General features: G+C 44.0%; 2 protein-coding genes across 5 annotated transcripts in view; both read left to right on the top strand.

The window, feature by feature from the left end:
- Window positions 1-20,761, top strand: part of LOC124262495 (ankyrin repeat domain-containing protein 50-like) — a 61,707-nt gene extending 40,946 nt beyond the window's left edge. The window contains exons 7-11 of one of the 4 annotated variants that reach the window (XM_046696999.1): window positions 11,889-11,954; window positions 12,402-12,458; window positions 13,273-13,916; window positions 14,117-14,487; window positions 20,602-20,761. In XM_046696999.1, the coding sequence (XP_046552955.1) occupies window positions 11,889-11,954; window positions 12,402-12,458; window positions 13,273-13,916; window positions 14,117-14,487; window positions 20,602-20,626 (1,163 nt within the window). In that variant the 3' untranslated portion in view covers window positions 20,627-20,761. Of the gene's footprint in view, window positions 1-11,888; window positions 11,955-12,401; window positions 12,459-13,272; window positions 13,917-14,116; window positions 14,488-19,852; window positions 19,991-20,191 lie in introns of all 4 variants that reach the window. The other 3 variants (XM_046697001.1, XM_046697002.1, XM_046697000.1) reach the window with 3 other exon arrangements.
- LOC124262506 (signal transducer and activator of transcription C-like) overlaps window positions 1-26,052 on the top strand; it is a 135,369-nt gene that overhangs the window by 45,037 nt on the left and 64,280 nt on the right. The gene's annotated exons all lie outside the window — the stretch shown is intronic.

The raw sequence follows: 26,052 nt of genomic DNA, 5'->3' as shown, positions 1-26,052 counted from the left end.
TCCATAGGTAGTCGTGGATTCGCAATCTTGGTCAGCACGTCTTGGTGCTTCAACAGCCAGGTCTTGTGCTGCATCTTCAGAGGAACACGGCCTGCTTGCAGATTTCTCACGGCAATGACAAACCATTGCAACAGCCGATGACGTCCTTTGACACCCACGCTCTCTGCCGAAGGCAGTCGTTTCTTCATGATGATGGGTTTGACTTTTCTGCGGGCGGGCATGGTTCTGTGGCTTCCTTTGCGTGGGGTGCCCAGGCTGGGGCGTTTAGCATCCTTCGTCTGTTGCCAGGGCGTTTGGTGCCGGTGGTACGACGTTGGGTCAAGGGTTGAAAGGGTTGAATTATGGTGGGAGAGAGGGGAGACGATGGGAATGAAGGGGGAGAGAAGGCGGCAGGTGAGGCACGATGTGTGCTTACAGGGACAAACGTATTCATGGTGGGTGCTGTGGGGTACAACTGCTTTAAGGAGCATCTTTGTTTGGAGGAAGCAGAGGGAGGAGCAGGAGCACTTAGACTTTCGTACAGCCGTTGCACACCCGACCGATGTTGTTCGTTGGGATCACCACCCAAGGTGGTCAGGAGTGTTTTATGGATCGGTTTAAACAAGCCTGTGGCAACAGCACGTTTGCGGGGCTGGGTCTGTTTCCATCTGTCTCCCATAGCAGCTCTGGGTCAACTGATTGCAGGGTAGATGATCATCACTATTTATCACGGCTTGGGAATGTAAAGGGTGGTGGGGCTACGAAAGAGATGGGACCGTACACGGTGCTCTTTGGCCGTGGTCGGTTTCAAGTCCAGAAACAGATAGGAATAAGGAGCCAAAGTGGCATCCTCATAGGCTTCCCGAAGGAAGGCCGTCTGTCCTGGAAAGATTTGTCTGGCCAAGTGATCCATTTGCGAGGCATCCCTGGGGTTTTTAAACAGCACCATGTAGTGGGCATTTAAACTAATGGTGCGATGATGAGGGGATGAAGCAAAGAGGTTTTGCGTCAAGTACAACACGGACGTGTTGCGATGATGACTTTTCTTGGTAAACCATCGCAGGACCTCGGCTTCTTCCTCTTTGGTATTGTCGCCCAGCAAATCATCAATGATCAACCAATGGGGCGTAGGCAAAGCCTCCTCTGTCTTACCCCCAGACCCTGCAGGTAAGTGCGTGTTGGCTTCTCCCATGGTTTGCACAAACGTCAGGGGTATCCCTAACCACGAGGTCACAACTTCCAAGTCCTCATGCATGGGTTGCCATTCACTGTACACCCACACGATGCCCTGAGGTGGAAGATCAAGGATCCCCAGTTGAAACACATGTTCCATGAAGGCTTTGACAAACGATGTTTCACCCGACCCTGTAGGGCCTGCAATCAACATGGTAAAGGGATGACGTAACGTGAGTGGGGTCACCATGGCCTCCACCAGGTCTGAGTCTAACAGTGTCCCTGACAGTGTCCCTGACATACTGACACACGTCTTACCACCTTGCGGGTTGCACCGGAAATGACCTCCAAGAGCTACGATCCCTGAAGATAAAGAAGACCCAACCCATCGAAATGGAATTCACATTTTATTGAGGAACAACAACAACATGGCAAAGAGATCAACAATAATAATGATACATCCACAGATCAACAACAACAACAGTACATCCACAGATCACCACAAGTTCAGGTGATCCTCGGGATTGCAGGTAGAACAACGCAAAAAGTCCATTTGTCCTGGATGGAAATGATTTTCATCGTTAAACATGGGGGTGTTGCCCAAAGTCTCTGGCTCCTCCTCTGGAGACATGACCGAAGTCATCACTGGATCCTCCTGCAGAGTCATCACTAGAGGCAGCTCTAGAGCCATCTGGGGAGCCCTCTGGGGAGCCCTCTGTGAAGCTGGCTGCTCTGCTTCAGGGGTGGTAGACATCGGGAGTAGATCATACAAGTCTTGAAGATCTGGAGGTAGGTCTTCCCCAAACCCATGGGTGGGGGCATAAGCAGGAGGGGGCACCCCTTCAGGTTCATAGGAGGATGGAGAGTAGAACGGATGACACTTTGGCTGCATCTTTAGGGTTGCCGCCTTGGTGGTGGAGACCTTGGTGGGGACTTCCTTCTTTGCCTTCTTCTTTGAGGAAGTCTTGGGAGGAGTACCCTTGGGAGGGATACCCTTGGGACGTGCTGTCTTGGTTGATTTCTTTGCCTTCTTTTGTTTCTTCATCGGAGAAGTCGTGGCAGGGGGTGGCTCGGAAGGAGACACTACCCCTGTTGGAGGGGTGTCCTTTGTCGTGATGAGGACTGTGACCTCTGGATCATTAGATCCTGACTTACGAACGACGTAAGTGGCATAGATGTGGTCCTCATCTATGATCTCACAGTCCCACACTTGATAACGTTCTTCATCCCGGAAGATTTCAAAGTACCTCGGAGGGGAATCAATGTATTCCATCACCATGATGTTGTGTTGGTAATTGTCAATGATAGAAGTCAGGTCCCTTGCCCAGGAGGAAGAAGAGGAAGAAGGGAGACCGCCTGGAGATGTGTTCTCTGGAGGATCGTTGGATTCAGACTTACGAACGATGTAAGTGATACAAAAGTCCTTATCAATGATGTTCACATCCTTCACCTGACAACGTTCTTCCTGGAGCCTTGGAGCGGAACTGATGTATTCCATCACTAAAATGTGGTGATGATGACCGATGATAGAATTCATGTACTTCTGTGCTGACTGCCAACCCATGGTGTAGGTAAAGGAAGAAGAAGAAGGGCGCTTGCATGGAGATGCCATCTTCAATGGCTGAGCTGGTGCGACTGATGACCCACTCGACTGATCCTACGTTTTTATAGGCAGCACCAGCAGCGCGAGGTATGACGTCACTTCAAATAACGTCACGATCGTGTTGTTTTTGTACAGCGTCTTGCACTGCTTCTCTGAACTGTTCTAAAAAGTGTCTCTCTTCTAGATAGGTGGCAAGCACAAAGAGCAGTGTGAACAGCATGGCGACGAATCACGATGGGGCCAGAGTCTTTTTATATGGATACACAGGGTGACGTCACCAGTGCCACGTCACCACACTCACGCGCGACCATGACATCATCGATACCACGTCATCGACGACACGTGGTATCGACGACGTCATTGGAGTTTGTCCATGTATACCGTCACTCACAACAACAATGTGTTACGAAGATGCATGAGCGCTTTTCCCAACTTGTTTTCCCCCGGCCATTTCCAGGTTTTGTCAATATCAGGATGAGATACACCCATTCCTATTCCCCATCTTTGATCGTAGGGGCTAGCTTCAGCTAATGACTTAGGGTAGGATTGAATCAGTCTCTGTTTCAAGTCCTTGTTCTGGGAAAATTTAGCCGTTATCGCCTGACCGTTCCCACACTGTTTGAGTAAAGCCTTTCACACATCGCCCCAGACGTTTTTGCTTTGCTGGAACACCCTCTTGCAGAATACGTGTCGCACTGTCGTAATCTCCAAAGTACATGGCTTTAGAGTACATGTAACACTGTTCAACACAATTAAATGTAACACCATCCAAGGTAAACACAGCTGGATGAAAGTTGCTGAACGGTGACTTGATCCCATAGAAGAATAGCCAGTGGACTGTCACTTGTGACTGTGCCTTGTCAGTTGGAGTCTTGAGACCCAGCAAGGTCATGGCTTCTGTCTCTCCACATTCCTCCAAAGCTTTGCAGAAGAGGGAGTATGCTTGAGGTCCCCGTCGGGGAAGCATGTCTAACAATTCTCTGACACGGTCAAAGGAGGTCCGAGGTTTTTCGATAATCTCTGCTTTCATGAGGATGGTCAGGACTTTAAACGTCATCAGTTTGTCGACCACGGCTTCCACCTGCATGATAGTGAACACGAGACCACAACGATTCTCCCCTAAGCCTATCGCGGTGAACAGGTTCCATCCTTTTTCTTAGACACCAGAATCTGTAACGACTCTGACAGAAACGTCTCTTTATTTATAGGCACAGGGTCGTGATGACGTCATAGGGTGTGTGACGTCAACCGCACTTCAAGGGTTGTCTTCGCAACATAGAAAGAAAAAAGATATACAGAGCAGAGCGTGGTTTCGATCCACGGGCCTCTGGGTTATGAGCCCAGCACGCTTCCACTGCGCCACTCTGCTCTCCCTTCTCCTTCCCTTTTGTGACAGTACCTATGACATGGTAAACGTGACCATGGCCTCCACCAGGTCTGATTCTAAGAACAGGGTACAACAGGGTTGAGGGTGACCATGGACTCCACCAGGTCCGGCCCTGAAGAGAAGACAACGTAACACAAGAGTGCAATACAATCGCATTTTATTGAATGATAGAACAACAGATGAACAAGGCAATCACAGTTTATGGGTTAAACATCAATAGATCAGAGCATGCTTGCAACAAAAAGTCCATGGGGATGTGTTCACTCTTTATACCCATAGGGGAGAGTTTCCCTGGGGACACCTTGTGGGTCGTACTGCACTCGGCGTTTGGTGTAGACCAAGCGATAGGTTTTGGTAGTGTCCTTGGACAGCAACGCATTGCCCTGGCAAAGTCCTCCGCGAATGATGCGGTGCGGGTACGGGACAGTGATGTTGGCTTGATCCCTCTGACAGACAAGGTTCTTCATGCTGTCAAAGTGGACATGTTGGCTCACCCTGTGATTTAAGGTAAATCCTCGGACTTTGCTGACGCCCACACTGCCGTCAGATTGAGGATGACGTAGTTTGTAGCCATAATTCTTGGGTCCTGCCGAGACAAAGGTTTGAATGCTGTTGCCCCCTCCCAGTTCATCAGTCAGCTCCCCCAAGGTATCTCCCAGGGGAGGATTGTAACTTAGTGGACGGTGAATGTAGATGATACTGTCCGTATCAAAATAGAGGACACGTCGATCCAAGGGTTGCAAATAAGAATACAACTTGAGACGGGCTTGTGCTGTCACCCAGGCTGCAATGGCCACATTGTGGGCTGGATGAGGGTCGTGAAATTCTGTCTGAGGTTCGTGAGTGACACAGATGAGATCTTCATTGATGATGTTAATATCTTTCACCACACAGCGTTCATCCTGGAGGAGGGCAAAGTACCTCTCAGGGGAACTGATGTATTCCGTCTTGGCAAACCCAATGCGTTGACCACACTTGCCCCAGTGATTGTTCAGGCAGGGTTTTTGCGAATGTGAGCAGGATCCAAGGTGACTCCCTCTTTTTGTTGTATCTCGTTGATGTAGGCGTCTGGATCTGGACAACCTTCTGGGTATCCACTGGCCTCTTGCTTGATCTTGAAGAAATTGTTCACATACTTGGCAAACAGCCCTCCCTCTTGAGTGTCAGGGTCATAGGTGGCAAGCGTGTCAAAGTGCCAAGCCTCAAAGATGTGAAGCACCTGATAGCCACACTTTTCAACAGCAAACTGAAGCTCCTTGCTGACGTAGGTACTGATCCATGCCCGGTCTTCATCCCCGTGGGGGCAGGAAGCATCCAACGGCTCTTCAGCACACGTACGGCACAGAGGAAATAACAACTTACCCTGGACACGGTCAGGAAGAACAGGATGATAGAGGTCGGTGGGTGGCAAGACTCGGCACTGGATCAGCCCGTGGAGCTCAAACAAGTCAGACACGGGAGGATGATCTTTGATCTCGGGATGTCCCACGGGAAAAGTACCATACTTGCAGATGTAAGGGTACAGCGAGCAAACGTCCACATATTTGATTTCTTCATCTTCTTTGGCTTCGTAGTACAGTTTGGTGGCGTTGGTACGTCCTCCAAAGAAAGCATCTCTGGGATCCAATGGGTCAGGCATGTAGGCATGGGGTCCTTGCAGTGGGGTCAGGAAGGCTCTCAGGTCACTGTTGTCTATCTGTTGTTTCAGAAAATTGCATTCCCAGAGGGTCACCACTTGGTCGATGTCGGGATGTTGAGGTAACACACCCAGTCGGTACATGGTATGATGGTATCGTTCCCAAGGGGTTGTACCCAAGCTAGCATGGTGTTCACATCGGCCCGTCTTGTAACAGCTAGTACATCCATGCCAGAAACAGCCCAAGTATTCGTACACGGTGCATGTCTTGGCGTCGTAACCATCCACCATGTAACGACTACCGTCAGCACAGTCAAAACCTACTTCTCCACCATTCCGAGCATGTTGGATGTGGACCCCAGGGTGTTGATGTATGACCCAGTTGAGCCAGTGGAGACACTGAAGCGAGTAGCGACGCTGGGGGTGATAACCTTGAGTAGGTAGGATGGCAATGGTGCGGGGTTCAAAAAACTGTTTTCGGAAGGTGAGCATGCAAGCCATGGGTAGAGTCACTGCTTCATAGAAAGGGTCCACGTTGTTCTGTTGGATGAATATGTTGCGGAATGCAGCGCAGCCTCGACGCAAAATGTCCACATCACTCTGACAGTAGGTCAACAATTCTTCATCCAGATCAAAGACAGTCCCTTCAGCCACCCGTGCATCGTACCAGGCCAAGAAAGCTTTACGTTCGGCAGAAAACATGCTGTCAGGATCGTAGGTAGACACGGGAGGATAAGGACCCACATAGCCTTGGTGAGCTTCAGTGTTGAAGAAGTGAGGGAAGTAGCCTTTCTTGAGTTCCGTCAATGCAAACGTTTTTGGAAACTGCTTCAGAGCCATCGTGAGGAAGTTGAGTGAATCCTTGAAAACAAGGCGTCCCACGGTCATCTGCAAGATGTGATTCCCTCGAAGTGTGACCTGGGGTGCTTTCACGAGTTGTTGATGGAAGTACTGTTGGAGCAAGTGTCCATCATACCCACGGTAGTTGTGAGCAATGACCAAAACGTCGTCATCATCAATGGTAGGGGAAATGTCGTCTTCGTCGTCTTGTTCTTTGTCGTCGTCTTGTTCTTCTACATCATCATCATCTGGTGATGACAGTTTGGGTTGTTTCGAGGCACGGCCTGACGGCTGCTGCTGGGATGCCTTACGTTTCTTCTTCTGCTTCTCTTTCTTTTCCGCCAGACGCATCAGCCAGTCGCCCATGTCCTTCAAGGTCGTAGATCCCCGAAACACTTTGATGCGGCTAGGCCCTTCTCCTTCTTTACGCCAGGGACACTTTTCGCACAGTTGATCCGAGGCCTCGGAAATACATTTTCCACATCCTAGATGCACCACACACAAGTTGGGAACATGAGTCCCTTGATCTTGAGTACATTCAAAATCGTACAAGATGAACTGACGCTGTTGTCGTTCTTTGTCTTCATCCATTTTTTCACCGTCTTCATTTTGTTTCGGTGGTTCGATGACGGACATGTAGCACTGGTGGTTGGGTTTCAAGGGTTCTTTGCAGATCTTGCAGTCACGATTCGTGCCACACTGGTGGTTGGCCATGCCCTGGATTTTTCTCACGTTGACTTTGGCCAGACATCGATGACAGGTGTGGGTGGTGGAACAGGTGCTGGGATGCTTGGCGGAGGCCGTCCGATGGCGTTGAAAGCAGGTAGGGTTTCGGAACCACCCGCCACATTGGAGACAGGAGAGTCCTTCATTGTCCACGTCGCCACAGTATACAAGACATTGGCACCAGTGGCATTGAAATTCTCGGGTGCAGCCATGATCTTCAGCGTGGGCGTATCCTTGGTCACAAGTTTCACAATAGTAGGAATAACCTGTAAAAGCTGGCATAGATGTAATGACATCGTAATGGTGATGGTGATGATACAGGCGAAGGATCTTGGTGGGTTGAGCCACTTCACTCTTGTACAGGAGACGATTCATCTTATCTTGGGAGTAGACTTTGAGCTGATAGTAAGGTGCCAAACGTTGACTGAACAACTCCCACGTGGCATGTCCTGTACAAGGCCCTTCGGGGATCTTGAGTTGGCGACATAAGCCCTTGGTGGCTTTCAACTGCGCTGGTCTTTCTTCCTTACGTATGTACCGCCATTCCTTCGTCCATTCCTTGGTCACAGAATCGGGTTTGTGTGCATGGTGGCTGGCCACGACCAGGGCACGGGCAAAGCAGAGCTGATCCTCATTCTTGATTTAAACGATGCATTGTTTCTTTTCCAGGAAAGTGTTTAACCCAACAAGGTGTGTTGCCCGGCCGTGTCCCTGACCTAGGAGAGCCGGATCCTCTACATGCAGTAAGAAAATTTCCATGGTGTCATCGATATGTAAGTCGTGGTTGCTTTGTTGTACTTTTTCCACTTCGGCCATGATGTGTTCCCCCTGCAGGTCACCCATCCGCCGAAACGTGATTCGGATGGGTGTATCCAGGGCTGGGTGTTCCAGGGCCAATCCCACGCGATCACCATCCTGACCACCCACATCGTCCCTCAAATATGCTAACACTGCATCAAACTGTTCTCTGAGCACGACGGAGAGGTCTTCAGGCTGTTGACGCTGCAGCCAAACTGGATTGAACTTGAGGTTGTAGCGCGGAGTATCAGACCGGAATTTCTTGGTGGTTATTTGGGTCGTCCGCTCCAACTGGTAAGGCACAGGCTCCTCTTCAAGTTCACCCTCGTTCATTCGTGGTGACGGCATGGTGAGAACTGGTAAGACCCACACTGAGTCTGGTTTATATAGGTCACGTCACCCTATGACGTCACAATAGGCCGTCCTAAACGTGACAGTGCGCACCATGAGCTCATTTGTTATTTATAGGAATGATGACATACTCCATGACGTCACACTAGCCTATTGACCTGTTGAGTCAGGATTAGAGTAGTGCGAACCGGATGCAACCAGTGCGAACCAGATGCGTCAAAGTGACGTCATCAACCCCATCTATATAAATTCAAGGTTTTCCAGTGCTCCCCATCAGTTGCTCACTGAAACTAGAAGCATGCAGACGTGTCCAGCCTCTGCCTCCTTCCGTTGCCGCCTGTGCGAAACAGATGACCACAGTTATCTACACTGCCCCAAGGTGGCCTGTACCGAGTGTGGTGCTCAAGGTCATCGCCATTACGTATGTCCCAAGAAGACCAAGGACAACAACGAGCACGATAACAACACCTGCTACAACTGTGGAAAAAACGAAGGTCATCTCAGTAACGCCTGTCCACATCCCTGCCGTCACTGTGGTAAAGAGGACCATAAGAGTATGAACTGCTCTAACAAGACCCAGAAACGCCCGGCATCCACCCACCAGTCAAGTGAACCGCCAAAGAAAGTGAGTAAACGTGAAAGCCAACATCTGCTGGCTCTACTCCATGACAAGGTACTCCTCGTTCAAGATCGCATAGACACCATGTACTCTCTACTTCAACGCATCTTGGAGTTTGTCGAACCCATGGACGATTCCAGCAGCACTGCCTCCAGTGCACCGCCATCACCACACTAGATACCTCGGTGATCTCTCACCCATCCATACCAAAGGTCCTCTTCAGGGCCACCCACCTCGCTCGAAAGAATGCTACATCCAAAGCTTTTTTTAACCAGACACACACACACACACTGATCTAGGCCTACATCGCGGCCTACATCATCGTCCCTGCCTCACCACCCACCCTCCCTCCCTCCCTCCTTCCCTCTCCTTTCCTCTCCTTCCCCGTCCGTCGCCATCTTGAAACGCGTCCGCCATCTTGAAACCCACCCCGCCATCTTGAAACGCGTCCACCATCTTGAAACGCGTCCGCCATCTTGAAACGCGTCCGCCATCTTGAAACGCGTCCGCCATCTTGAAACGCGTCCGCCATCTTGAAACACGTCCGCCATCTTGAAACGCGGCCGCCATCTTGAAACGCGTCCGCCATCTTGGGTCGTGTCCGCCATCTTGAATCGCGGCCGCCATCTTGGATCGCGTGACCGGAAGTGCCGCCATCTTGAAAAAGGGCCCAGGGAGACGTTGTACACTACTGATTTGTAAGGGGAATATCTACACCTCGGTGCGCATCTGTGTGATTTTCGGTAAGTGATTCGGAGCATTGGTTTAGGAGTTAGGTTTGGTACAAAAATCGGCGGAATAATAAATAATAATAATAATCCGAATGATTACAATAGGTCTCCTGCCCAGAGGCAAGGGGCCCTAATTACTAACGTGGGCTTTCTCGATGTTACATCATGTTATGACTGTCAAACCATAGCTTCTCCCGGCAACAGCTGGTGATGTCAAATGGGCAAATAGAATTACATCCATTAACAATATCCTACTCACAACCAAAAGATATGTTCAACATTTTTGTTCACCTGGTGTTTACATATGTTGATTAAATTGTTGCCATTTGATAGATAAGCAACGGAAAAGTAAACTGAAGTTATGTGATTGTATGTAAGATGGTTCCTCACAAATGTGCAAAATTTGACTTGGATCATACGAAAATTTAATTCATGAAAATTATTTATTCAACACTAAACTAGCATGTAAGTGTATGGAAGTATAACTGACACGGGTCTGAATGAGCAAGTGAGCGCCAAATTCTGTCATGTTTCCAATAAGCCACGTCATAGCTTGCCCCGTGGCGTGACTAGTGTCGCTAGTCAGGGCATTTCCAGGCTGGCAGTGAGATGTGTCTGTTGTGTGAGGACAGTAGTGGGGTAAGTTTGTTAATCATACTTTTAGAACTATTAGGGAAATAGATAAGGTTGTGAACAGAGCCAGATAGACAACAACTACTGTAGGGATAAGGCAGCAGATACTTGTTTCATACGGACACCGGGACCAAACACATGTTAATAACTCCAAAATTGTTCAAACCAGACATCAGGTTTCAACTCTTCCTGTTTATGTTGTAATCTTTATTTGCGACAGTTTGTAGCCATTATGTATGTGTTGATTATGTGTGTACATATGTATGTATTACACTATACACGTATGTGTTGATTATGTGTGTACATATGTATGTATTACACTATACACGTATGTGTTGATTATGTGTGTACATATGTATGTATTACACTATACACGTATGTGTTGATTATGTGTGTACATATGTATGTATTACACTATACACGTATGTGTAAACAGTGTACAGGCTGTATGTAAGTGACCCGTGAAGGTCCGGGCTAGAATATTAGCCTGTAGTAACCTATGCTTGTCGTAAGAGGAGACTAAGGGTGGTCAGACTCGCTGACTTGGTTGACACATGTCATCGGTTCCCAGTTGCGCACATGGATGCTCGTGCTGTTGATTGTCTGGTCCAGACTCGATTATCTACAGACCGCCGCCATATAGCTGGAATATTGCTGAGTGCGGCGTAAAACTCAGCTCACTCTCTGTATGTAAGTATGGATGGGTCCATCACGATTGACGACAGCACTTACAATTCACCAACTTGTTCTGTGTATCGTAGATATTTTCCTTGATTTATTGTTGTTACTGAAGGAAAAAAACCAGTAAACTATTGCTTTCATTGTCTGAGGAAATATTGAGACAAGTGTGTAGTTCTCGACAACCGAGGCAATTTTAGTACACACAAGGTCTGCCTGGCCTTTATTTTCTAAAGGTTTTCGTCAGTACACGAGAAACACTGTCTGTTTGAAATGTGGTCTCGAAGGCTGTCACTGATGAGGATACAACACGCGACTACGTGACACCTACTTACGGGTAATTGTCCAAAATTGATGTACAGGTGTGCGTGTTTATGAATAACTTTGAGATCCGGTTTCTAGGCTTGATCATAGTAAACCATGTCAGTCAGTTCGAACATTCGCCCGAGTTTTCAAATAATAGCACTAATGGAAGCAAACACTGGGTGAGCGTCACGTTGACTGCGTATGCAGCATTTTCATTATTTGCATTATTTAGAAAATACGACAGTAATATGACAAGTGTATAAAGTCCAAGCCATTTGAGCTCACGAACCCCCTTCTGCCAGACTCGAACCCAGACACTTCCATTCCACCAGTGAGTCATTTTGGAGACTGCAGGTACATACTTCCATGAGAATGGGTGGAAAGAAATACCATACACACAAATCAACATATTATATTGTTATTTTCAGCACCTGTCTCGGAAACACAGATAGAGTGCGGGAGGCGAGAAGCGGGATCCAACCAGGGCGATAGTGGTGGGTAGTGTTATGTTTTTACGTATATGATGTTATCTAAGGTGGATTTGTTAGAATTATTTTCTTAGTTGACCCACGTACTTTTTAAATAACCTCATCAATAAATAAAATGACAATTTTATATTTTTAAAATCATTTTTAAACTGAACAAAGACACAGCGACTTACTGGAATGGCGTGTTACAACCACCCAAGAACCATCACTCAAGACCATCTACCTGCATCATGAATAATACCCTGAACATATGTTTAGCAACAGTACTGGTGCACTGGTGTAGTTGTTTCCATGTCAACTCCTGCACGTCTCTGACGAGAACCACTTTGTGTTGAAGTATTCTACATGACATATTCTGTGTTGAAGTATTCTACATGACATATTCTGTGTTGAAGTATTCTACATGACATCTTCTGTGTTGAAGTATTCTACATGACATATTCTGTGTTGCAGCCTGGAGCGAGGGGATAGCACTGATACCTGGGTCTTCACAGGAGTCTGATGTACACGGTAGGTGGGGGAATATTGTGGACCAGATGTGCTAGTCGCATTGTGTATACAATAATACTACACATGATATATTGTCAGCTCATCAGATGTGTAAGAAAGCTTTTTCTGTTTCAAAAACAACCCTTGTGTCATCTAGTGGAGAGATTTATGGTTTGTGAAATTATCACTTCATATAGCATATATTCTTTACAATGATGTAGTTGATATACATCTTTCTGTCCTCTGTAACTTCAGCGGGGATACACCTAATCAGCACAATACCCTTTGTATATAATGTCAGAATACATTCCATGTATATAATGTCAGAATACATTCAATGTATATAATGTCAGAACACATTCAATGTATATAATGTCAGAATACATTCAATGTATATATTGTCAGTATACATTCAATGTATATAATATCAGAATACATTCAATACTTGCATCAGTGCCACCACTTATACACTAATGAGAGGAGAGGGGGACACACCGATGTATGGAACCCCCTCCAGACCTGACACACGAGGTGGGTGGAGACAATGTCACATGTGTTGTAGTGGGCAGACCACTCTCCACACACACACAAAACTGTGTTAGAACTCTTAAATGACATTCTACTCCATTAATATGTGAAAAACATCAACTAGTTCTTGTGATTCCCTGTATACCCGCCATGTTGCTGTCAGTTGTTGTGATCCCCTGTACATCCGCCATGTTGTTGTCAGCCATACTGTATAGATGATGTATCAAGTGTTTTGTATCATCAGTGTAATATGTGAACAATGTAGCTGTAAGATGAAGATGTCCGACCTGTGTACTTTGTGTTACAGCGACACCGACTCCCGCACGTGGAGACACCCGGGCAGACGCCGACCTCCGTGACGCCTGCATGGAGGGCAACCTGGCGAAGATGAAGAGGATCCTGTACACAGGTCGGGCTGACGTCAACTGTAGAATTGTGGGCGGGATGACACCGGTGATGTGGGCAGCAGTGAGGCGACACAGGGATGGGGTGGAGCTCCTTGTGAGTCGAGGTGCTGATGTGTCACTGGTGGACGATGACGGTAACAACATCCTTCACTGCGCCTGTGTGGGAGGAGACAGGAAGACGGTGGAGCTTGTCCTGTCTCTGGACGTGGTGGACATCAACTGTAGAGGACTGGGGAGCAGGACACCGGTGATGGTGGCAGCAGTGAGGCGACACAGGGATATGGTGGAGCTCCTTGTGAGTCGAGGTGCTGATGTGTCACTGGTGGACGATGACGGTAACAACATCCTTCACTGCGCCTGTGTGGGAGGAGACAGGAAGACGGTGGAGCTTGTCCTGTCTCTGGACGTGGTGGACATCAACTGTAGAGGACTGGGGAGCAGGACACCGGTGATGGTGGCAGCAGTGAGGCGACACAGAGATGTGGTGGAGTTCCTTGTGAGTCGAGGTGCTGATGTGTCACTGGTGGACGATGACGGTAACAACATCCTTCACTGCTTCCTCTGGGAGGAGACAGGAAGACAGTGGAGCTTGTCCTGTCTCTGGACGTGGTGGACATCAACTGTAGAGGACTGGGGAGCAGGACACCGGTGATGGTGGCAGCAGTGAGGCGACACAGGGATGTGGTGGAGTTCCTTGTGAGTCGAGGTGCTGATGTGTCACTGGTGGACGATGATGGTAACAACATCCTTCACTGCGCCTGTCTGGGAGGAGACAGGAAGACAGTGGAGCTTGTCCTGTCTCTGGACGTGGTGGACATCAACTGTAGAGGACTGGGGAGCAGGACACCGGTGATGGTGGCAGCAGTGAGGCGACACAGGGATGTGGTGGAGTTCCTTGTGAGTCGAGGTGCTGATGTGTCACTGGTGGACGATGACGGTAACAACATCCTTCACTGCGCCTGTATGGGAGGAGACAGGAAGACAGTGGAGTTTGTCCTGTCTCTGAACGGGGTGGACATCAACGTCAGGAACAACTACGGGAAGACGGCGGCTGCCGTGGCAGGAGGAGGGGGACATCATCAACTGTCGGATCTCCTGGTGTCACGTGGTACACAGTGAAGTGAATGTAGTGTTGATGTAGACAGTGGTGTGTGCCGTTCACGTCGTTGCGTCGTTGCGGTATGTATAATTCAGTATGAAGGTGAGAATATTTGTTGTGTTTGAGGAAAAATAAAACTTGTTGAGAACATTTTCAGACATTTTGTTGTTTATGGAACTTTACATGATCAGGTAAGGATATTGTTGACTGTAAATATTGATGATATATCGTTGGTACATGAACCCTGCATCTCGTCATGTAGTTCTGTTTTAATTATGTGCCATAATTTTATCATTAATCGTGAAACAGTCAACAACAAACTGTTTGTTTACATCTCGCTGCACTCTGTGACCTCGGACTAAGCCGAGGTTCGCCAACTGACGTGGCGCCAAATGTAAAGTGACGTCAAACTGCTGATGACGTCATAGTATTACCTCTGCGAGGTTGTTGTGACGTTACACTCTAGATCTAATTAATAGCACATGCAGCCGCTTGGATTCATTCATCCGATACAAAAGTGCAGCAATGTTGGAGCGGTGTTGAGTATTACGAATAAGTGACTACTTAAAAAAATGATTTCAATGACTTTCTCTTAACGCGCCGATTGAAACATCTATTGTCATGTAGAAAAATAAATGAACTAATATATATAGCTGCTACATTCTGATATGAAAAAAGGCAGACATCACGGCGGGAGACACCAGAAATGAAGACACAGTGCTTTCAATGTTACAACACTTATTTGTAGGCAATTTCCTTTGCGAATACGACAGCTATGCATGTGCCCCGTTCGAGAAAGCGATCGTAGGGCTAAGGTGACTAACAGACTAACGACTGTCGTAGCGCTACGGTCGAATTGAGGAACGGGACCCTGGTACTGAAATATTGATTGTAAAGATAACTGTACATTCCAATGTCTAGTATATTTATTCAATGCAAATCTGTTACATGTACAGTTCAAGTTACACATTCATTCTCTTGAATGTGTAGTACATTTCATTCTTAATAATTATTTGTTAATAAATTTTTGTAAGAGTTCAAACAATCCTGTCTCTTCTTTGCTCTCCATCTCCATTCTCTGTCTCCCCTCTTCTCTCTCCTGCTCAAATCTTTTCTCTCAAGTTTCAGTTCCTCCTTCCTCATATCCAGTTCTTGTCTTCTCAGCTCTGCCTCCTGCTCTGACTTAGTCAAGTAGTCTAGTACGCTGGTACTACTTCTCCTCTTAGTAGGGGTTGTCTCATCCAAGTGATCTGAATTTAGAGGACACAAATACATATTTAAGACCCTACATGTCACGAAAACAACAAAAACATCGATAAACCATTGTTACTTTGTATAAGTTTACCTTAATTCAGATGTTTCAGATTTTATGTTTTATATTCAGGAAAGAATCACTAACGTTTACTCATACCCTCCATAGCCCTCTTTCTGGTTTCTTTCCCTTTATTCTCAATCGCAATTTTCTTAGACATTTCCTCCTCACGATTCCTATCCTCTGCCTCCTTGAGTTCTGTTATTTCGTCCAAGAGAGCAATCTTTTTGTCATATTCCTCTATTTTGCCAGAGCTGGAAAACAATAATTATTATCAGTGGTGTCATAATACTGTGATATTGTAATGATTAACTAAACTTTGAATATCGAAAAATGATTACTCTAAGATTTCTTATTCAATTTAACATGAATTAATAAATAATTTCAAACTTTCTGTAAAAGTTTTAATAATAAATGTCCTGTTGAAAACATGCAGTACTCTTTTTACTTGTACAATCGCTTTTTTTTGCATTATTCAAAATGTATTGTGTCGATACGTAGATTATATTTTTTTTGTTAATATAAGGAAATAGATTTGGGCTGTTTTTGTTATTTTAGCGGCGGATTTTAACTGATCTACGATTTAATTCCTAAATGCATATGCTGATTAGAATCTGATGTTAAATATCATTTATAATCTTTTCAAATCTTCCTCAATTTTCTTTTTGAATTGGCCAAACATCAAGTGCGTCCTTTCTCTAACTCGCCTAGCATCGACTTTGAAGTCTGACGGTGTACTTATCAATTTGTCTGTTGGTGTTTGCCATTTTCCCTTGTCTTTGAACGGGTTGGCAGCCAACACTTCCCTCAGCAATTTGACATAGTCTTTTTCAGGAAACCTGACTTTCGTTTTGCAATACTGAAATACAAAATTATTCATAAAAACACATTTCTGGAACAAACTCTCATGATAAATAATTAATATCGACGATTCTAATGATGACCTTCCTTTAGTGATAGAGACGGCTACCAAAAACGCGTTATATATTTCACAAAAACTGGTCACTAATTTATCACTGGATGATACCTTGATAGTTATTTTAACACACTATCTTAACAATACAACAGTCTATTCAGCTGGGTTTTTTAAAGAAGCATTTAGTGGAATCCCCTGATCACACTTAGGCGTACATGTACACGTAGCGCTTCGCAACCTCTCAAATATCTATATATTTCCGTGATTGTCCAAACAAATATCTAGGTTTCACAGTCAGATTTGTCACTCTTTCGACAGAAAATAAACTGATTTTACCATTTAAATAATGCCCTGAATAGATATTAAACAATTAGATAGTTTTACCGTGTATCTTAATGTGGACAACACGAGCATCCGTTTGACATCAAATTAACGTTAGGGAAAAATAACACAAAACACACGAATATTTCTTCAGGAAAGGGTATTTCCTTCTTCATTTGTATGTGGTTACTTCTCTTCCCTAGTTTACAATGGAAGATGCATATGTAAACCTCCGATTGTATCAGATATGTTGACAACAAATCCTATTCGGTCGATCGAGGGACCACATTGTGCGTTACATCCTGATATCAAATTTTCAAGATTATACTCATAGATACAAAAAAACATTATGTACGAAAGCCTATTCGTCTCCCCTCGCCGCCATATTTGAAGATTTGTATGCCATTTCGGGATGCTATGAATGTCATTCTGTATGCTCGGCGACCGTTCACGCGCGCCCTTGTAGCTGAATACGCGAGTTTTGTTTCTATTTCAAACAATTAGTCTTCCGTTACAGATGTATTGTTTCGGTTTTAGAGGATATTGTTGCAGTTTTGGATGTTTATTTTCCTATTTTGGTGATTTTTGTTCTGTATATGAGTTCAGTTTTGATGATTTGTTTACCATTTGTATGGTAGGTTTTAGAGAGAGAGAAAGCGAGTCAATGTTTCCAATCTTACACCGGAACGTTCTGTGCGTCAAAAAGCTGAAAGTTAAAAAAGCGGTAACGTCGAATTGAGCACTTAGCTAATAATTCAATAATGTCTGTAGATATTGGAGCTGACAGACAATACTAATATGCCACCAAGAACACGTTTGCAGACCTAAAACATTTGATACTTGAATCAAAATAACACTCTAATAATCTATAAATCAATTGGATTCATGTTTTACATGAAGGCCCGTTCAAGTTTTGTGTCAATTTGGATTTCGTTTGCTACTGTTTTCGCGCACTACACGAGGTGATTTGGAAGCAAAGCTATGGGAAATGCATGGTTTGTATCGTAATCAGAGTATTTTGTTGAAAACAGCTGCATCTACAATTATATCAAAGGCGATGCTTGTCAGATAACAGAATTTATTTCAAGATTTCGCAAGTGGAAAAAATTGTTTGCTAGTGTAGGAAAATGTTTTTTTTGATGGGAATAAAAGTTATTTTCTTTTCACATTATTGGGGTTGTAATATATGTATTTAGTGGGAAGTTTTACGTAGCAGTTTCCGGGAGTAAGTGATTTCTTCAGAGGTTGCTTGCAGTGTATAAAATTCCGCTTTTTACCTTCGTTTGGCTGTAAAATCCCGTTGGAATTATTCCTTTCCCGGACAGTTTACAGTCAGGGCATGCGATGCCATGCCGTGCTCGGATTGCCGTGGCCCGTTGTGTTTTCTGTTTGCATTCCGAGTGCGGTATGGTAGAGCTGTCATGATTGGTTGGCTGACTCCATTGCGGGCCAATGGGAGTTCGGCTACTTCTCCCGGGTCAAAGGTTAGCGTGCGGGGTGTTTAAGGGCCTGTAGCGCTCAGAGAAGTCACTTGCTTCAGGACATCCTGACCGAACAGTAAGTCGGGAGGTCTTCCTCCTTTCCTTAGGTTTTGTGTAAGATTATTTTACATGTAGAGTTGGAGAATATTTAGCGGGTTGGGGGAAATGATAGGATTAGAGTAGGCTTTGTATGTAGGAATTAATTAGTTAGGACTTTCTTTTTCTTTGGGTTTCATAGACTGATGGTTGTGAGTATATGTGATGCTGGCTTCTGTTTATTTTGTTGAGTTTGGCTTAGTTTGTTTTTATTAATTAATAAACTGTATTTATTTGGTGAAATCTGAGCTTTGTTCTTATTTTGTGAAGAATCTTTAACAATGACTTGAACTACCATAGAACCTGAAATAAGGTCCATGAAAGGTTCTGTTCTCCAGGTACAAGATAAACATCTAATTAAAATACACAACGCAAGGTCCACGATGGAGAGCGTTAAATAACAACATCGAACCTTGATATATGAAACCTTTCTGTCACTGGGTGACCTCCCTCAGCAGAGGCGCCTATTACAGATTTGGTGCCGTGACCAGGATTGTTTTGTCATTTTCTTAGTGAAAACTGGTTGATTCTTGTCAGAATAAGTAACATTGTTTCCGTGTAAGAAACAAGTAAAGTATTACATTTTGTAGTTTTATTATGTGAATCAAGGTCTGTTTCATCATACAGATCCTGCATAGCCTGTTGAAACAGATTAGAGGTCGTAAAGTACATTTATAGAGTGCGTTTAGAAGCAGAATTGTAAAGTTCTTGGTTTTGCAGCATCTATAATCAAACAAAATGGCATCAGGGGAGACAAGTGATTTATATTCCATGGCGCATGATCTCGGGTTGAGTCCCCTCCAGATAATCTGGACCATGCTCTTATTGACTTGTCAGATTTAGGTCAAGTGGGATTTGCAACCTCTACACCTAATGTTGTCGTTCAGTTGAAAACATTGGTTTATCTCATCCACTCCCAAGTGTTAGTACACAAGCCGCTAATAGTGAGATAATGGGTATTTCATCATCTGTGAATGAAGCAATGCTGAATTTTCAGCAAGGGTCAGCTTATGGTAGGAGTGATAGACAGGATAGACGTTCTGTACATTTTGGTGTTCCATTTGTAGATAGACACTTTGACTTGCAGAATGAATTCTGTAGATACAATCAGAGGGCACCTTCAGCAACAGGGTTGGTTCCTGGTCCGATGTCGAATACTTCTTTGATAGATTCTAACTGGACAGGTGATAGGGTTTATCATAGTGATTGTGATAGCTCATTTGTAACAACATCCTTCACTGCACCTGTCTTGGAGGAGACAGGAAGACGGTGGAGTTTGTCCTGTCTCTGGACGGGGTGGACATCAACTGTAGAGGACTGGGGAGCAGGACACCGGTGATGGTGGCAGCAGTGAGGCGACACAGGGATGTGGTGGAGCTCCTTGTGAGTCGAGGTGCTGACGTGTCACTGGTGGACAATGTCGGTAACAACACCCTTTACTACGCCTGTATGGGAGAAGACAGGAAAACAGTGGAGTTTGTCCTGTCTCTGGGCGTGGTGGACATCAACAGTAGAGGACTGGGGAGCAGGACACCGGTGATGGTGGCAGCAGTGAGGCGGCACAAGGATGTGGTGGAGCTCCTTGTGAATCGAGGTGCTGATGTGTCACTGGTGGACTTGAACGGTAACAACATCCTTCACTGGGCCTGTGTGGGAGGAGACAGGGAGACAGTGAAGTTTGTCCTGTCTCTGGACGGGGTGGACATCAACAGTAGAGGAGAGAGGAGCAGGACACTGGTGATGTGGCCAGCACTTGAGGGACACATGGGTGTGGTGGTGTTCCTTGTGAGTCGAGGTGCTGAAGTGTTACTGGTGGACGATGACGGTAACAACACCCTTCACTGCGCCTGTATGGGAGGAGACAGGAAGACAGTGGAGTTTGTCCTGTCTCTGGACGGGGTGGACATCAATGTCAGGAACAACTATGGGAAGACGGCGGCTGATGTGGCAGGAGGAGGGGGACATCTTCAACTGTCGGATCTCCTGGTGTCACGTGGTACACAGTGAAGTGAATGTAGTGTTGATGTAGACAGTGATGGAGGACATATAGTTACTGACACTGACGTGGTGTGTGCCGTTCACTTTGTTGCGTTGTGTATAATTCAGTATGAAGGTGAGAATATTTGTTGTGTTTGAGGAGAAATAAAACTTGTTGAGAACATTTTCAGACATTTTGTTGTTTATGGAACTTTACATGATCAGGTGAGAATATTGTTGACTGTAAATATTGATGATATATCGTTCGTATATGAACCCTGCATCTCGTCATGTAGTTCTGTTTTAATTATGTGCCATAATTTTATCATTAATCGTGAAACAGTCAACAACAAACTGTTTGTTTACATCTCGCTGCACTCTGTGACCTCGAACTGATCCGAGGTTCGCCAACTGACGTGGCGCCAAATGTAAAGTGACGTCACACTGCTGATGACGTCATAGTATTACCTCTGCGAGGTTGTTGTGACGTTACACTCTAGATCTAATTAATAGCACATGCAGCCGCTTGGATTCATTCATCCGATACAAAAGTGCAGCAAATGTTGGAGCGGTGTTGAGTATTACGAATAAGTGACTACTTAAAACATTTATTTCAATGACTTTCTCTTAACGCGCCGATTGAAACATCTATTGTCATGTAGAAAAATAAATGAACTAATATATATAGCTGCTACATTCTGATATGACAAAAAGGCAGACATCACGGTGGGAGACACCAGAAATGAAGACACAGTGCTTTCAATGTTACAACACTTATTTGTAGGCAATTTCCTTTGCGAATACGCCAGCTATGCATGTGCCCCGTTCGTGAAAGCGATCGTAGCGCTAAGGTGATCGTAACTCACATACTTTAACACAGACTAACGACTGTCGTAGCGCTACGGTCGAATTGAGGAACGGGACCCTGGTACTGAAATATTGATTGTAAAGATAACTGTACATTCCAATGTCTAGTATATTTATTCAATGCAAATCTGTTACATGTACAGTTCAAGTTACACATTCATTCTCTTGAATGTGTAGTACATTTCATTCTTAATAATTATTCGTTACTAAATTTTTGTAAGAGTTCAAACAACGCTGTCTTTTCTTTGCTCTCCATCTCCATTCTCTGTCTCCCCTCTTCTCTCTCCTGCTCAAATCTTTTCTCTCAAGTTTCAATTCCTCCTTCCTCATATCCAGTGCTTGTCTTCTCAGCTCTGCCTCCTGCTCTGACTTAGTCAAGTAGTCTAGTACGCTGGTACTACTTCTCCTCTTAGTAGGGGTTGTCTCATCCGAGTGATCTGAATTTAGAGGACACACAAATACATATTTAAGACCCTACGTGTCACAAAAACAACAAAAACTTCGATAAACCATTGTTACTTTGTATAAGTTTACCTTAATTCAGATGTTTCAGATTTTATGTTTTATATTCAGGAAAGGATCACTAACGTTTACTCATACCCTCCATAGCCCTCTTTCTGGTTTCTTTCCCTTTATTCTCAATCGCAATTTTCTTAGACATTTCCTCCTCAAGATTCCTATCCTCTGCCTCCTTGAGTTCTGTTATTTCGTCCAATAGAGCAATCTTTTCGTCATATTTGTCTATTTTGCCAGAGCTGGAAAACAATAATTATTATCAGTGGTGTCATAATACTGTGATATTGTAATGATTTACTAAAATTTAAATATCGAAAAAGGATTACTCTAAGATTTCCTATTTAATTTAACTTGAATTAATAAATAATTTCAAATTTTCTGTAAAAGTTTTAATAATAAATGTCCTGTTGAAAACATGCAGTACTCTTTTTACTCGTACAATCGCTTTTTTTGCATTATTCAAAATGTATTGTGTCGGTACGTAGATTATATTTTTTTTATCAATATAAGGAAATAGATTTGGGCTGTTTTTGTTATATTAGCGGCGGATTTTAACTGATCTACGTTTTAATTCAAATGTTATAGATTAAATGCATATGCTGATTAGAATCTGATGTTAAATATCATTTATAATCTTTTCAAATCTTCCTCAATTTTCTTTTTGATTTGGCCTAACATCAAGTGCGTCCTTTCCCTAACTCGCCTAGCATCGACTTTGAAGTCTGACGGTGTACTTATCAATTTGTCTGTTGGTGTTTGCCATTTTCCCTTGTCTTTGAACGGGTTGGCAGCCAACACTTCCCTCAGCAATTTGACATAGTCTTTTTCAGGAAACCTGACTTTCGTTTTGCCATACTGAAATACGAAATTATTCATAAAGACACATGTCTGGAACAAACTCTCATGATAAATAATTAATATCGACGATTCTAATGATGACCTACCTTTAGCGATAGGTTAACTCTCGGGTCTAGACGGATGCAAAAATTGCGTTATATATTTCACAAAAACTGGTCACTAATTTATCACTGGATGATACCTTGATAGTTATTTTAACACACTATCTTAACAATACAACAGTCTATTCAGCTGGGTTTTATAAAGAAGCATTTAGTGGAATCCCCTGATCACACTATGTGTACATGTACACGTAACGCTTCTCAACCTCTCTAATATCTTTATATTTCCGTGATTGTCCAAACAAATATCTAGGTTACACAGTCAGAATTTGTAACTCTTTCGACAGATAATAAACTGATTTTACCATTTAAATAATGCCCTGAATAGATATTAAACAATTAGATAGTTTTACCGTGTATCTTAATGTGGACAACACGAGCATCCGTTTGACATCAAATTACCGTTAGGGAAAAATAACACAAAACACACGAATATTTTTTCAGGAAAGGGTGTTTCCTTGTTCGTTTGTACGTGGTTACTTCTCTTCCCTAGTTTACAATGGAAGATGCATATGTAAACCTCCGATTGTATCAGAGATGTTGACAACAAATCCTATTCGGTCGATCGAGGGACCACATTGTGCGTTACATCCTGATATCAAATTTTCAAGATTAGACTCATAGATACAAAAAACATTATGTACGAAAGCCTATTCGTCTCCCCTCGCCGCCATATTTGAAGATTTGTATGCCGTTTCGAGATGCTATGAATGTCATTTTGTATGCTCGGCGACCGTTTTTGCGCGCCCTTGTAGCTGAATACGCAAGTTTTGTTTCTATTTCAAACAATTAGTCTTCCGTTACAGATGTATTGTTTCGGTTTTATATGATATTGTTGCAGTTTTGGATGTTTATTTTCCTATTTTGGTGATTTTTGTTCTGTATATGAGTTCAGTTTTGATGATTTGTTTACCATTTGTATGGTAGGTTTTAGAGAGAGAGAAAGCGAGTCGATGGATGCCTTTTCAACGCAGGTATGTTTCCAATCTTACACCGGAACGCTCTGTGCGTCAAAAAGCTGAAAGTTAAAAAGCGGTAACGTCGAAGTGAGCACTTAGCTAATAATTCAATAATGTCTGTAGATATTGTTGGAGCTGACAGACAATACTAATATGCCACCAAGAACACGTTTGCAGACCTAAAACATTTGATACTTGAATCAAAATAACACTCTAATAATCTATAAATCAATTGGATTCATGTTTCACTTGAAGGCCCGTTCAAGTTTTGTGTCAATTCGGATCTCGTTTGCTACTGTTTTCGCGCACTACACGAGGTGATTTGGAAGCAAAGCTATGGGAAATGCATGGTTTGTATCGTAATCGGAGTATTTTGTTGAAAACAGCTGCATCTACAATTATATCAAAGGCGATGCTTGTCAGATAACAGAATTTATTTCAAGCTTTCGCAAGTGGAAGAAATTGCTTGCTAGTGTAGGAAAATGTTTTTTGGGATGGGAATGAAAGTTATTTTCTTTTCACATTATTGGGGTTGTAATATATATTTTTAGTGGGAAGTTTTACGTAGCAGTTTCCGGGAGTAAGTGATTTCTTCAGAGGTTGCTTGTAGTGTATAAAATTCCGCTTTTTACCTTCGTTTGGCTGTAAAATTCCGTTGGAATTATTCCTTTCCCGGACAGTTTACAGTCAGGGCATGCGATGCCATGCCGTGCTCAGATTGCCATGGCCCGTTGTGTTTTCTGTTTGCATTCCGAGTGCGGTATGGTAGAGCTGTCATGATTGGTTGGCTGACTCCATTGCGGGCCAATGGGAGTTCGGCTACTTCTTCTGGGTCAAAGGTTAGTGCACGGGGTGTTTAAGGGCCTGTAGCACTCAGAGAAGTCACTTGCTTCAGGACATCCTGACCGAACAGTAAGTCGGGAGGTCTTCCTCCTTTCCTTAGGTTTTGTGTAAGATTATTTTGCATGTAGAGTAGGAGAATATTTAGCGGGTTGGGGAAAACGATAGGATTAGAGTAGGCTTTGTATGTAGGAATTAATTAGTTAGGACTTTCTTTTTCTTTGGGTTTCACAGACTGATGGTTGTGAGTATATGTGATGCTGGCTTCTGTTTATTTTGTTGAGTTTGGCTTAGTTTGTTTTTATTAATTAATAAACTGTATTTATTTGGTGAAATCTGAACTTTGTTCTTATTTTGTGAAGAATCTTTAACAATGACTTGAACTACCATAGAACCTGAAATAAGGTCCATGAAAGGTTCCGTTCTCCAGGTACAAGATAAACATCTAATTAAAATACACAACACAAGGTCCACAATGGAGAGCGTTAAATAACAACATCGAACCTTGATATATGAAACCTTTCTGTCACTGGGTGACCTCCCTCAGCGGAGGCGCCTATTACAGATTTGGTGCCATGACCAGGATTGTTTGTCATTTTCTTAGTGAAAACTGGTTGATTCTTGTCAGAATAAGTAACATTGTTTCCGTGTAAGAAACAAGTAAAGTATTACATTTTGTAGTTTTATTATGTGAATCAAGGTCTGTTTCATCATACAGATCCTGCATAGCCTGTTGAAACAGATTAGAGGTCGTAAAGTACATTTATAGAGTGCGTTTAGAAGCAGAATTGTAAAGTTTTTGCAGCATCTATAATCAAACAAAATGGCTTCAGGGGAGACAAGTGATTTATATTCCATGGCGCATGATCTCGGGTTGAGTCCCCTCCAGATAATCTGGACCATGCTCTTATTGACTTGTCAGATTTAGGTCAAGTGGGATTTGCAACCTCTACACCTAATGTTGTCGTTCAGTTGAAAACATTGGTTTATCTCATCCACTCCCAAGTGTTAGTACACAAGCCGCTAATAGTGAGATAATGGGTATTTCATCATCTGTGAATGAAGCAATGCTGAATTTTCAGCAAGGGTCAGCTTATGGTAGGAGTGATAGACAGGATAGACGTTCTGTACATTTTGGTGTTCCATTTGTAGATAGACACTTTGACTTGCAGAATGAATTCTGTAGATACAATCAGAGGGCACCTTCAGCAGCAGGGTTGGTTCCTGGTCCCATGTCGAATACTTCTTTGATGGACACTAACTGGACAGGTGATAGGGTTTATCATAGTGATTGTGATAGCTCATTTGTAACAACATCCTTCACTGCACCTGTCTTG

This window comes from Haliotis rubra, unplaced genomic scaffold (genome assembly GCF_003918875.1).
Source record: "Haliotis rubra isolate DU_JTF1 unplaced genomic scaffold, ASM391887v1 Scf840, whole genome shotgun sequence".
NCBI lineage: Eukaryota > Metazoa > Mollusca > Gastropoda > Lepetellida > Haliotidae > Haliotis > Haliotis rubra.
This window is presented reverse-complemented; position numbering and strand designations above follow the sequence as displayed.